The sequence below is a fragment of the Leucoraja erinacea genome, chromosome 3 (assembly GCF_028641065.1).
Source record: "Leucoraja erinacea ecotype New England chromosome 3, Leri_hhj_1, whole genome shotgun sequence".
NCBI lineage: Eukaryota > Metazoa > Chordata > Chondrichthyes > Rajiformes > Rajidae > Leucoraja > Leucoraja erinaceus.
The window spans coordinates 86177479-86191546 of NC_073379.1; the positions used below are offsets into that span (position 1 = coordinate 86177479).

At 41.0% G+C, this 14068-nt stretch overlaps 1 protein-coding gene across 1 annotated transcript in view; it reads right to left on the bottom strand.

Annotated features, from left to right (window-relative positions):
• The window catches only part of srfbp1 (serum response factor binding protein 1), a 233218-nt gene that overhangs the window by 62215 nt on the left and 156935 nt on the right, over positions 1-14068 (bottom strand). The window contains exon 5 of the mRNA XM_055633138.1: positions 2448-2453. Coding sequence (XP_055489113.1) covers positions 2448-2453 — 6 coding nt within the window. The remainder of the gene's footprint in view (positions 1-2447; positions 2454-14068) is intronic.

A 14068-nucleotide genomic window follows, 5' to 3' on the forward strand; every position in this document is an offset into this window, starting at 1 on the left:
AAGTAACGTTTGTAGGGTTTTCACAGACGACACAAACGGACAAACACATACAAAACAGCAAGGAGCAGTACACCGTGGCCACCATCGTTGGCGCCAGCAGCAGCAGCAGCTACACTGCAAGCAGCTCGACAAAATAATGGTGGAGAAAAAATAGGGAATCTAGGTCTGGGGCATAAAAAGTTGTCAGGTCCTTCAAGAATCAAGCCAGGAAACACTTTTCTATATAATATTAACAGAAATGTGTAACACCGGCAAACAGCAAGTGATCCTAGCCCGATTAATGTTAAACTTGAGAGTGATAGACATTAGGGAATCTAATGGTGGTACAATGAATTAATTCATATTCTATTGAGCGCTGGACTGTCTTTATGGGTTAAATGGATTACCGCTGCTTTTTTATTCAGACATATTTCTCCTCTTGATTCCAATGATGCCTTTATTGCAGAATGAAATAGCACAGGAAGGGAACATTTGCTTATGTGTCTATGCTGGATTTTCTAAAAAGGCCATGCAAATAATCTCACTTCCCCGTTCTTTCCTCATGGTCTTGTAAATTTCTCTCTTTGACATGCTTAGCCAATTCCCTTTAGTGTGTTACCACTAAGTTTGCTTCAATCATCTTTTCAGCTGACATGCTGCGTATAAAAACATTTTTCGCAATAAAAAATCTCCACATATCCTCAGAATTATTTGCCAATCTTATTTTTGTGTCCTGGTTCCTGACTGATTCCGCAAGAAACAAAAACTCAGATTCTCTAAATCTCAGCATTTTGTGCAGCTCCACTAAATCTCCTTAAGCATTTTTCTCTAGGGGAAATCCCTAGCATTTGCAGTTTTTCCACATCTGTTTATCAGTTTTTCCACATCCCTTACATGGGTAGTACTCTGATAATAATTGCACATTGATCAAGGGTTTGACATCTTTCCTGAATGATGGTGGTTGGAATTGGTTACAATACTCTAGCTGAGACTTAAATGTTATTTATGATGTGTTTCCTTGTCATTTTCTTTTCTTTTTACACCCAAAGAACAATAAAACACCACCTGGAGAAATATATTTTATGTGACACTGATTTTAATTTTTAATGAATAAAAATGTTTAACAGAAAATACACTTTTACCTACTTTGTCTCTACACCAGGAGGTAGATCTTTTTGACAAAAATCTTTTATTAAAAAAAATCAGTATTATTTAAGGAATTCATATTCACCAACATCAGAAGGGAAATTCTAAAGTTTTTAAGAAGGAACTGCAGATGCTGGAAAATCGAAGGTACACAGAAATGCTGGAGAAACTCAGTGGGTGCAGCAGCATCTATGGAGCGAAGGAAATAGGCAATGTTTCGGGCCAAAACCCTTCTTCAGACTGATGAGGGGTGGGGGGGAGAAGAAAGGAAAGAGGAGGAGGAGGAGCCCGAAGGCTGAGGAAGGGGAGGAGACAGCAAGGGTTAACAAAATTGGGAGAATTCAATGTTCATGCCCCCAGGACGCAGACTCCCCAAGCGGAATATGAGGTGCTGTTCCTCCAATTTCCGGTGTTGCTCGCTCTGGCCATGGAGGAGACCCAGGACAGAGAGGTTGGATACGGAATTCTAAAGTTTGTTGCTTCTGACAAGGTTTATGCAGGCTATTGGCTACTTCTACCTACAATTTGATATTAAACAGGTTTTGAGTTTCCAGTATACCCACCACAAACCTTAAGATTGGGAGAGTGATCACCTTACAGTTGTATTGTCTTGGTCACTGCCAAACTCAAAAATCTGCCCATCATCAAACATACTAATAGCAGTATTTGACCTGACCATTCTTCAGGAAATCTCCACCCATTATTAAAAAGTGTTCATTTAAATCAGGAAAGGATGTGATTAACTGTTTAAAAAACTCAGGGTGATCAATATTTGGTGTGCAAACATTCACCATAGCACCTTTTTGCTTATAAAGAACACCGGTAATCACCAAGAATCTGCCATATGGATCAGAAATTGTTTCATAATGAACAAACGGAATTGAGGAGTCAATAAAAATAGAGACTCCTTTCACCTTAGCCTGTGAATTTGAATGAAACTGCTGTCCTCTCCAAAACTTGAAAAATCGTTGATTGTCATCATGCCTTACATGAGTTTCCTGAACAAAGATAATCTGAGCATTTAGTCTGCGAAGAGCTTTAAAAATGTTTTTCCTCTTAATGGGATGGTTCAAGCCATTCACATTCCATGAAAGGAAGTTAATAACTTTATCCATATTGTTTGTAAAAATCATGTGGGATGTAAAGGGTTAATTTCTTAAAGCCTAATAGTTCATGATACTGGAAGAAGAAAAATCTAGGGCGGAGCCAGAAGTGACGACATTTCAGACATTTTTGTAGTTCAGATTTTACACAAATGAAGAACACTAAATAAGAATCAAGAGACCCCTCCAACCCCCTCCCACCCCTGTAAAGCCCAATACTCTCTCCTAGCAACAGGACCCGACAAAGAGAAGAGCATATTTTGCCACCACAGCCATAACACATTCATTGTTATCGTTTGAAAGAGAAAAAAAAAAAGTGCTGGCAATGGAACTGAAGAGCAAGTGCTACATATTATTATCCAAGGTCAAAATATGAAAAACAAGAACTGTGTTAGCTTAATTTGTGTAACGACAGGGGAACACAAATTAACAAAGAAATTCTTAAAAATTAATATATATATATAAAAGAAAAACAACTCGTCCAGTTAAATTCTTAATCATTACCAAACGATACATTGTCAAAATAGGAACAGTAACTCTCCAATTATAACTTAATCAGCTATCAATTTCTCCCCTTCACCCTCGTAACTCTCCAAAAAGCTGGAAGCGTCTTGAGGATTGTTAAAAAATTGAGTGTTACCATTGAAAAGTCGTATATACGCAGTCTAGCTGGATAAAGTATGGCTGGGCGCAACTTTTTCTTGAACAAATCAGACATTACATTATGAAAGGACTTTCTTATTTCCTCTTGACATCCCTTTACAATTATGACTACACAGTGCTATACAACAGATTATAGGTCTGAAGAAGGGTCTCGACCCGAAACATCACCCACTCCTTCTCTCCAGAGATGCTGCCTGTCCCACTGAGTTACTCTAGCATTTTGTGTTTTCCTTAAGAGATTCAGATGGCCTGAACTGCATGGCATCTGTGATGTATAGCATTCCATTTAAACTGGATCTTTGATAAACCAAGAGAGGATTTAGATCTTTCTGACATAATGCTGTTGTCCACAATTAAAACCGAGAGCTGGTTGAGAAGCAGAGGAATAATTTTGCTGGCCCTAAAATACCTCAGATGCCAGGGTATGCTTGGTTCCATGGCAGCTTTGTTGGATGTTAAACATGCAAGGTAATAAAATATATCACAATATCTCCACAAGATTTCAAACTATTCAAATAAAGAAAAACATTTGGTGAAAGGCCTTATAATTTAAACACAAATAAAAATCAAAATAATAATAGAAAAAGTTTTATCTTCTGCTTCACTTTCTTTTTCACAGTTTCCCTAAAATTGACTTTGAAAGCAATGGGAAAGCAGATCATGCAGTGGATCTGACCTGGAGACAGAACCAAAAGCCCATTCCACACCACGGAAACAGGTCCTTCGGCTCACCGAGTCCACGCTGATCATCAGTCACCAGCTGTCATCAGCCAACAGCTGCTGACAACCTTCTACCGCTGCACCAGAGAGCATATTAACGTATGGCATCTCTGTGTGGTATCTCAGCTGCACGGAGGCGGAGAGGAGAGCTCTTCAGCGCGTCGTCCACAGAGCGTAGAAGATCATTGGGACACCGCTACCAGCCTTGGAGGGCATCCACCACACACGGTGCCTCAGGAAGGCCGTCAGCATCCACAAAGACTTTTCACACCCTTGTAATGGACTGTTCGAACTATTTCCCTCCGGCAGACGTTACAAGGCCTTCTACGCCCGCACCTCCAGACTCAGGAACAGCTTCATTCCCAGATCTATAGCGGCTCTGAACCGACCCTGCTGAGTGCCCCCCACCCCCATGGACTGTCTCCCTCGGATGGTCACGTCGCGCAGACACATCTGCACTTCAGACTGTTTGAACTGTTTTACTGTTGCAATGTTATTTTTACAAACCATGTTTCTCGGGGTATCTAAATCTAAATTGTATTAGTTACCCAAATCTCATTGCACTTATATGCAATGACAATAAAAGATATTATTATTATTACCTGTTCTCACTAGTTTTATGTTATCTCACTTTTGCATCCGCTCCCTACATACTGGGCACAATTCACAGAGACCAATTAACTGGCAAACCCGCACGTCTTAGGGACGTGAGAGGAAATTGGATCACCTGGAGGAAATCCGTGCAGTCACAAGGAGAATGTGCAAACTCCACACAGGCAGTTGCCAAGGTCAGGATCGGACCAGAGTGTCTAGCACTGTAAGGGAACAACTCTATCAGCTGCAACACTGTCGTAGTCATGGTTATCCATCAAGGTCGATGAAGATTGTCTTCGTAATGTTGTTTTATGGACTCTCAGGTGGCTTTGTCAATCCTGGCTGTGAAGTCCAATCCTGGCTTTGAAAGTTCTTCAGCATTCAGGACAGGTAATTCCAGATGGGATTTCCAGTTGGTTGTTGCTGCCTCTCTTTCCGTTTTCTGCTCTTTTCTTCTAATTCTGCGCATCTCTTGGCTTCGAAGGTCGCTGTTCCTTCTTGAACGATGGTTCGCCAGAGTTTCCTGTCCATGGCATTGGTTTCCCAATTGTCGATGTTGATTTCACATTTCTTCATGCTGGCTTTTAAGGCGTCTTTGAATCTCTTCTTTGGTCCGCCTCTTTTACGTTTGCCTTCTAAAAGATGGGATTACAAGTTTTGCCTTGGTAGACGCTCGTCTTCCATCTGAACAACATGACCAACCCATCTTAGTTGGTTCTTGATGATGAAGGCTTCAATGTTAGATGTTTTTGCTTCATTCAGCACACTGACCCATTGGTTCTTCTGTCTTCCCAGCTGATATTTAACTGCTTCGAAGACATCATTCATGGAAGTTTTCAAGTGTTTTAATCATGGCATTGGTACATTGTCCAGGTTTCTGATACAAACAGGAGCATTGGAATCACTACTGCCTTGTACACTAACATTTTGGATGTCACGATTTTGAAAGGCTCTCGTTCGAAGCTGTTCTAGCACACTTAAGATGATGTTGGATCTCGTCATCAAGGTCAACATTGGAGGAGGTGACTTCCAAGGAACGGAAAGTGATCCACATTTTCCAAGGTTGTTAGTTTTGGACTTGAGACGGGCAAGATTGAAAAGTCTGCCATCTGTTCTGAAGGCAATTTTGATTCCTGGGGGTAGGTCATCCTAGATGATGTGGATGGTTGTCACAATGAAGGTGGTGAACAGTGTTGGGGCAAACACACATCCCTGTTTCACTCCTGATCTGACTTGGCTCACAGTTGCTGTTGCTGGCCATGACTGTGGCAAGCATGTCATCGTGGAGGAATCTCAGGATTCAAATGTACTTTTCAAGACATCTGTAGATGGATAGGACGTCCCATAAGAGTTCCCATGATACCGAGTCGAAGGCCTTAGTGAAGTCGATGAATGCCCATGTACAAAGGTTGAAGTTGTTCATGACATTTTTCTTGTAGATAATGCATTGTGATGATCATGTCGGCTGTTCCACATGATGGTCTCCAGAAGGATCTTCTCGGCTAATGGCTTTAGTCGGTTGTTCATGATGAGGGCGAGGACCTTGCCTGCTGTTGCTAATAGGGAAATTCCACGATAGTTTCCGCAGTCAGATCGATCACCTTTCCTTTTGTAGATGGTAACGATTGCTGAATCTCTAAAGTCTCCTGGTACGTCTTCATTTATCCAGATCTTGATGAGAAGTTGATGCAGTTGGTAACGGAGGTTACCTCCAATTTTGTAGACCTCGGCTGGTATTCCGTCGAGTCCAGCTGCCTTGTTGTTTTTCAAGGTTTTGATGGCTTCCTTGATTTCTTCAAGTGATGGTATTCTGCTTAGGGAGTCGTCAACAGGCTGCTTTGGAATGCTGTTGATCACATTCCTGTCAAATGAGGCGGTTTGATTTAATCTTCAAAGTGCTCCCTCCATCTAGAATTGATGTCCACATTGCTTTTCAGGATGGTTGACCCATCTTAGCTTTTCAGAGGGGCTTGACCATGAGTGGATGGACCAAAAATGGCTTTGGTGACGTTGCAAAAGCCTTGAGTGTCATTGGCGTCTGCTAGTTGTTGTTGGATCTCCCTCCACCATTGGTTTTTCAGGTTTCGGGTGCGCTTCTGCACTGCAGCTTTGCATTGCTTATAGCACTTCCATTTGGTAGCCGACTGTTGGTCATTTTGTAGGGTGATGAAAACTTTTCTCTTTTCATCGATGAGTTGTTTGTCATTATCGTCGAACTAATCCTGATGTTTGTTTTACTTGAACCCAATTGTTTCCTTGCAGGAGGTGATGATAGCACTCTTCAATCGATTCCAGTGTTTTTCAACAGATGGTGGGAGTTGTGGCAGTTGTGGCAGTTGTTCTTGAAGTTTTTGTTGAAACTTCTGTACATGGTTGATGTCTTGAAGGAAGTCAACATTGAATTTCTTGATGGTGTTCTGGTTTTGATGTTTCCTTTTGGGCCGAATGGTGGACGAGATGAGACAATGGTCTGTCCAGCATTCATCGGCACCAGTAATGGCTCTTGTTTTCAGTACATCTTATTGGTCACGGGTCGTACGATGATCTAGTAGATGAGGTGCCAGTGTTTGGAATGTGGATGTTGCCAGGAGACTTTGTGCCTGTTTTTCTGGCGGAATAAGGTAATCACCAGCTTATGTTCAGCAAATTTGGTGAGGTGGAGTGTTCCATTGGTGTTGACCTTGCCAACCCCTTCCTTGCCAATTGTTCTGGTCCAGAGCCTATGATCTTTCTCGACTCTGGCATTGAAGTCTCCTAAAAGAATGATCTTGTCGTCGTTGGTGCTGATGATGGTGGTGTATTGGTTCCTGATGAGCTGGATTCGTAGAGTCATAAGACGTTCGTTGATTCCCAGTGATCGCTCTGTCAGCTTCTGAAGTAGGCTGTTTCGGATGGCAAAACCTACTCCATGGATCGTCGGTTGTTTAGTATCAAGACCTTTCCAGAAAAAGGTGCATTGACCTTGTTCTTTCTTTAGTTGCCCTTGTCCAGCTCTGCGGGTCTCACTCAGAGCAACGATGTCAAAGCTGAATTTTCGGAGTTCCCGAGCAACAAAGGTGGTTCTTCTCTCTGATCGGTCTGAGTTTGGATTCTCTATCAGAGTTCGTATATTCCAAGTTCCGAGTTTCATAGTTTCGATTCTTGATGGTTTTTGACAGCATGATGGTGATTCCTCTGGATGCGGCTTTCCAGACAGGATGAGGTGAAGCAGCCTATTTTTAGGGCACCTTTTCTAGCCCCTTCCCAGTTCAGGGTGAGCAGAGTGGATCCTAAATAGGGCTGCTCAGACTGCTACCGAACATCTTTCCTGCTTCTGTCCAAAGTTGAGCGATTGAATCAAGCATTCACCGCTTCCGTGCCGGTTCTTGACTAGGAGCTTCCAGCCATCACGTGGCGTGCTCCCAATCGCCCTTCCCCGATGGCCGAAAGTCTTGAGATGTTTTGTGCTGCTCACAGAACGAACACGGCTTGTGCGTGTATTTGTTTAACGTGTACTTGATGTTGCACTCCAAGAAGTACATGGTCCTTCATAAACCCAATCAACTAATTCCAATGGCAAGAGAACCAAGACGATTGGAGCTGATAGATCTGTTGCAGCCTTCATCCGCCTTCAAGCCAACTTTGTCCGCCTGGTCCGCCGTTGAGGTCTTGTAGGTTGGATCGTTCTTAGTCTGGACCCTCATCCTCGACCTTACCACCATGAGTGGCCCTACCAGAAGCTGGTGCTTCTTCGGATCGTTTATCTTGTCGTGGTGAAGAGGCTTGCGTGCCCCAATGATTCCGAGAGCTATGCCGTCGGAAGCACCAGCTTCTGCAACACTATACAGCCCCTAACTGATAGTAAATCTATAACTGCGCATGGCTTTAAGTCCCAGACTTACTTGCATTTAGTCATAGTCATACAACATGTTAACAGGCCCTTTGGCTGAACTTGTCCATGCTGATTGAGAAGCCTATTATAGCTAGGACCATTTTGCTGCTTAATACCCATGTACCTCTAAACCTTTCCTACCTAGATACCTGTCCAATTGTCTTTTAAATGTTATTATTGTACCAGCTTCAACTACTTTCTCTTGCAAATCATTGCATATACACATTAAGCTGTATAAAGAAAGTAGTCCCTCAGGTAAATCGTCCACGCTAAACCTATTCCAACTAGCTCTTGATGCTCCAACCCTGGGAAAACCCCTGTGTGCATCTGTCCTACCTATGCCCCTCATACTTTTATACACTTCTAAGATCACTCCTCAGTCTCTTACTCTCCAAGGACTAAAGTCCTGGCATGCCAACGTCTCCCTATAACTCAGTCCTTTGAATCCTGACAATATCTGTGTAAATAGTGATAAGCAAATGCTGGAAATTCTGTTTTGATGCCTTCACTGCACTCACTCAAGTTGGATTGCTGCAAAAATCTTCAATGACATTTTATTTCCATACAAACAGGATCAGAAACCCCTTGTGAAAGAAAAGTTTATCAACACAGTATAATAGATCAGTGTAAATACTCAGTTAACTACAGCTAATGCACAAATATAAAATTAAAAAATGTATAAACTGGGCAGCTCACTATATAAACATGCGGAGGCTGTAGGAAATATACAGCAAATATTCTAGTTAGTTTTGCAGTAAACAAAAACAGTCAGATTCATACTGTCAAGATTGATTGATGTGATAGCACACTATGTTCCATTATTGAAATGGGAATTGAAGAATTTCACAACATTCCGTCTTATTCTTTTGGCTTGCTGTTGCAAACATTAAAAACAACTTTTAGCTGTACACCATCTGTATTGCTTTCATAAAGAAGACACAGTCATAAGCTGAACAGGCCATACCTGTGCGTTTGTATTCTTCAATTTCTTCAGCAGTGTTGCATATTAAATACAGTCTTCCATTTAAAAAGTTAAACTTGCAAATTTTAACATTTAAACCATAGAATGGATGTTACATTTTTAAAGCTTAAAAGTGTATTAGTATTTTCTCTGAAATATTTAATTTGATATAAAATTAATGTTGTATTCGAATAGTTATCATGTATTAAACATGTATTTCAACAGAGCGAGAGAATTTTGGCGTAATGCTAGTCCTAAAAACGTTCGTGTTTTTTTTTGGCATTTTCAGCATTAAATCAACTTGCTTCTTGTTTAAAGACGTTGGGCACCTTGAGGACACCATTAAGCACTGTTCATAAACTAAGCAGAAATGTGCATACTTCCTAGTTTTAAAGAATTATCTGAGGATTGAAGTGCAAGCAAAAATCAAAACTGACAGAGAAATCAACAAGTAAAACACAAAGCGTTAGAGTACCTCGGCAGGTCAGGCAGCATCAGTGGAGTGAATGGAGTGGTGATGGCTTGGGTTAGAACTGACCAAGTCAAGCTGGAATAGCTAGCAAAACCCTATGAGCAAATGTAGGCATTCGTTCTTTAAGTATTCAATTAAATCATGGTTGATCATTAACTCAACACCAAAAAAATTTCCATACCTCTAGTTTTCCCCTCCTTAACTCAGTCTGATGAAGAGTCTTGACTCATTGGATCAGTTGCCAGAGGAAATTGTAGAGGCTGGGGTAATTACACATTTTAGCTACTTAGGCAGGTACATGAATAAAACATGTTAGGTGCGATAAAGACCAAGTTGGGACAAATGGGACTTGTTTGGTTAAGCAATTTGGTTGGAATGAACAATGTGGGCTGAAGAGCCTGTTTCTGTGCAGTATTGCTGTGTGACACCACAGACTTTAAAAATGAGCACTGCAATTTTTCACAAGATTGCAAGTGAAAAATTCACAGGCAAGTGAAAGATATGGTTCTGACTGTTCCTCTGGTCTTCTACTCCATTTTCCCAGTCTGCTTCCAGCAACACAGCTAGTCTATTTCTCAAATCATCTGGACAATCAGTTCAAAAGAGGCCACGTATGGTTGAATTTTTAAGTCCTGTTTCACAAGCATCAAAATGTTGCTGACATCGCATCAAATCGACCTTGACGAACAGGGAATTTCAGAGGTTGGGTGTTCACAGTGAGCTGCCAAACTCAACACATCTTATACCTAAGTATGCAGAGCCAAGTTGTTAAAGATAAAATTGACTAACAAAAATGACACTACAACTCGCTTTTGTTAGTCAATAATTTTATCTTTATCTAACCGAGATGAGAAGAACTTTTTTCACACAGAGAGTGGTGAATCTCTGGAACTCTCTGCCACAGAGGGTAGTTGAGGCCAGTTCATTGGCTATATTTAAGAGGGAGTTAGATGTGGCCCTTGTGGCTAAGGGGATCAGGGGGTATGGAGAGAAGGCAGGTACGGGATACTGAGTTGGATGATCAGCCATGATCATATTGAATGGCGGTGCAGGCTCGAAGGGCCGAATGGCCTACTCCTGCACCTAATTTCTATGTTTCTATGTTTCTAAGAACTTGTTCTTGAAATTAACGGCATGGTTATGAAAAAATGTGCATAAAACTGAGTGTTATGATTTTAGCTATTTCCATGTTCTTCTCTTATGCTAATCTCAGATTTAAAGATCCATCTATAAATGAAAAGCAATAATGACGTGAATGAACAATAAGTGATTGCCGACATTGATGGTGGTCGCATATAATGAAGAAAGAATTACTTTGCATCACTTTTTTCCCCCAAAGTTGCAGTTGCTGGAAATCTAAGTAAATTCTGATGTTTATAGGAGCAAGCTCATTAATAAAAAACTGTTTTAGTTAAGGTGAAGAGGTAAAACAGCTTTGTGTGATTTGCCATGGGGCTTTTAGGAAGGTAGGGAAGCTAAGAAAGCACACCAATGCCTCTACTTCCTTAGAAGCCTTAGGGAGTTCAGTATGTCCCCAATAACACTCACCAATTTCTACTGATGTGTCGTAGAGAGCATTTTATTGGGTTGCATCATAGCATGGTTTGGTAATAGCTCTATCCAAGACCGCATGAAATTGTAGAGCTGTGGACGCAACCCATCAAGTGAACCAACCTCCCTTCTATTGACTCCATCTACACTTCATGCTGCATCAACAAGGCCACGAGCATAATCAAGACCAGTCTCACCCCAGTCACCCCCTCTCATATCAGACGAGAGGTACAGAAGTGTGAAAACGTATACCTCCAGATTCAGAGACAGTTTCCTCACAGCTGTTATCAGGCAACTGAACCGTCCTTTCACCAGATAGAGTCCAGTCCTGAAAGTAAAGGGTACAACTAAATGTTTTACTCTTTATCTGTACACTGTGGATGGCTTGATTGTAATCAGGTATAGTGTTTTCTTCAACTATATAGCACGCAACAAAAGCTTTTCCATGTACTTCACTACACTTGACTAAACTTGAATAAACTAAACTGCAGAATCCTAGAAATTATATTCCTAGGCTGTACTATTGTGAATGCTTAACCAGAACACTGGAGAGCGGCCAACACAATACCCATTTTTAAAATGGAATTCAGAAATAACCGGATAATTACAGGACGGTTAGCGTGGAAGGGAATTTATAGTCTTTAATTAAGTATGAAATTACCACATGTCCAGTAAAAAGAAAACAGTTAGCAGACTGCACGGATATCAAATGGATGATCAAGTAAAAAACATGGACATGGTAACACAGTGCTGACAAGAGAAACACATTAAAGGCATTGACATAAAATTTACATAAGCCATTGTACAATGAGATTAATAGCAAAAATTATGAAATCTTATGGAAAAAAAAGGGGAAAACTGGAGTGGTTATGAAGTGCTTTTCAGAGCTGTTGGGAATGGACCACTCTGGCTCTCTGTATTTTAATGATTTTGAGCCATGTTGCAGATGACTGAAATTTAGACATAATATCCACTGAATAAATTATTTACAAGATAAAAGAAAGCTATGAAATAAAACTATGAAATAAAAAAGGAAATAAAGGGAATAAAGCAGTTGAAATACAGCAACAGGCCAAACATGCAAGGTGACAAACTTTGATTGAAAAGTAGAAATTATATTTGAAGGGAGGCAGATTCAGAAAATCAACAGATTTGGAGGTCCTTGCTCAAAGGACATCTTAGGTTGATATGGTTGTAAAAAGGTTGAATGTTTATATGTTTTAACACAAGCAATGTAGAAAATAACAATCAAGAGACAATGATGCTCTTCTATAAACTTTAAAAAGATCATACTGTGGACAACAAAGGCCCTTGCTCACTTGCTCACTAGCTCCCTACTCCCAGCCTGCACACTGTATAACCTTTCAGCCCCTGGGGTCCAACTGAGCAGAGATCTCAGTGTATGTGCTGTCCCATGAAGCAGAGCACATGCAAGCATGACCAACCCCAGCACCAAATGACCACTATGGCCTGTAAATCAGAGGCCTTCAGTAACATTAGAAAAATATTTAATTACAAAATATGTTTTTTTATAATGAAAACACAAACATAAAACATGAATTAGTTAAAACATGCAACTAATACAAATTAAAAATATTAATTAAAATAAAAAACCCAAACTACTAATCTTCTATTAGCCCTTCCATCTAGATTGGTGATTGGCAACCCCATTCAAGTAAATCAAAATACAAGAACTAGGTATGGGCTATATCTTCTCCTTGGCACCGCAGAACTGATTTCTACATCAATCTTGCTGACATGTTTATTTGTGGTGGGATATAAGGTGTGCTAACACCACTACACCAGGCGCAGAAGCCAGATTAAGCTGACTCTCACCATGATGTTGGCCGGCAGTTCTCTCTAGAACCAACCATCAGTTGAACAGGGATTCAATGTAGTCTATCAAGACTTTACTGAGAGTATACCTGCAGTAGTGGATTGAGGGGTAGGGCCAAGTCCGAATGTGCACTGCAGTCTTAGTTCCATTTCAGTTGTGCATTGATTTTGAGATGTGCAGAATACAAAAACAGGGATGTAATGCTGATGCTCTATAAGGTGCTGATCAGGCAGCATTTGATGTATTGTGAGCCATGTTGGGCCCCATATCTGAGGATGTGTTGGCGCTGGAGTGGGTCCAGAGGAGGTTTACGAAAATAATCCTAGGAATGAGTAGGTTAAGATATGATGAGCATTTGACGCCACTGGGCCTTTACACGCTAGGGTTTAGAAGGATGAGGAGGGACCTCATTGAAACCTACTGAATAGTGAAAGGCTTGGATAGATTGGATGTGGAGAGGATGTTTCCACCAGTGGGAGAGCCTAGGACCAGAGGCCATAGCCTCAGCCTCAGTTCCTTTAGGAAGGAGATGAGGAGGAATTTCTTTAGTCGGAGAGTAGTGAATCTGTGGAATTCATTGCCACAGAAGGCTGTGGAGGCCATGGATATTTTTAAGGCAGATGTAGATAGATTCTTGATTAATATGGGTATCGGGGATTATGAGGAGAGGGCAGGAGAATGAAGGTGATTTTAACTAGTTAATATGATTGTAAATGAAGTTGTTGTCATCTGGTAATATCAGAAACATTGAAAAAGAGGTGCAGGATAAGGCCATCGGCACTTCGAGCCAGCACCACCATTCAATATGATCATGGCTGATCATCTAAAATCAGTACCCTGTTCCTGCATTTTCCCCAAATCCCTTGATTCCTTTAACTCTAAGAGCTAAATCTAACTCTCTCTTGAGAAACATCCAGTGAATTGGTCTCCATTGCCTTCTGTGGCAGAGAATTCTACAGATTCACAACTCTCTGGGTGAAGACGTTTTTCCTAATTTCAGTCCTAAATGGCCTACTCCTTATTCTTAAACTGTGACCCCTGGTTCTGGACTCCCCGACATTGGGACCATTTTTCCTGCATCTAGCCTGTCCAATCCTTTAAGATTTTTTATGTTTCTAAGAAGTCAGATGAAGATGACTTATCCGTCTCATATCTCCGTTCACACTGCGGC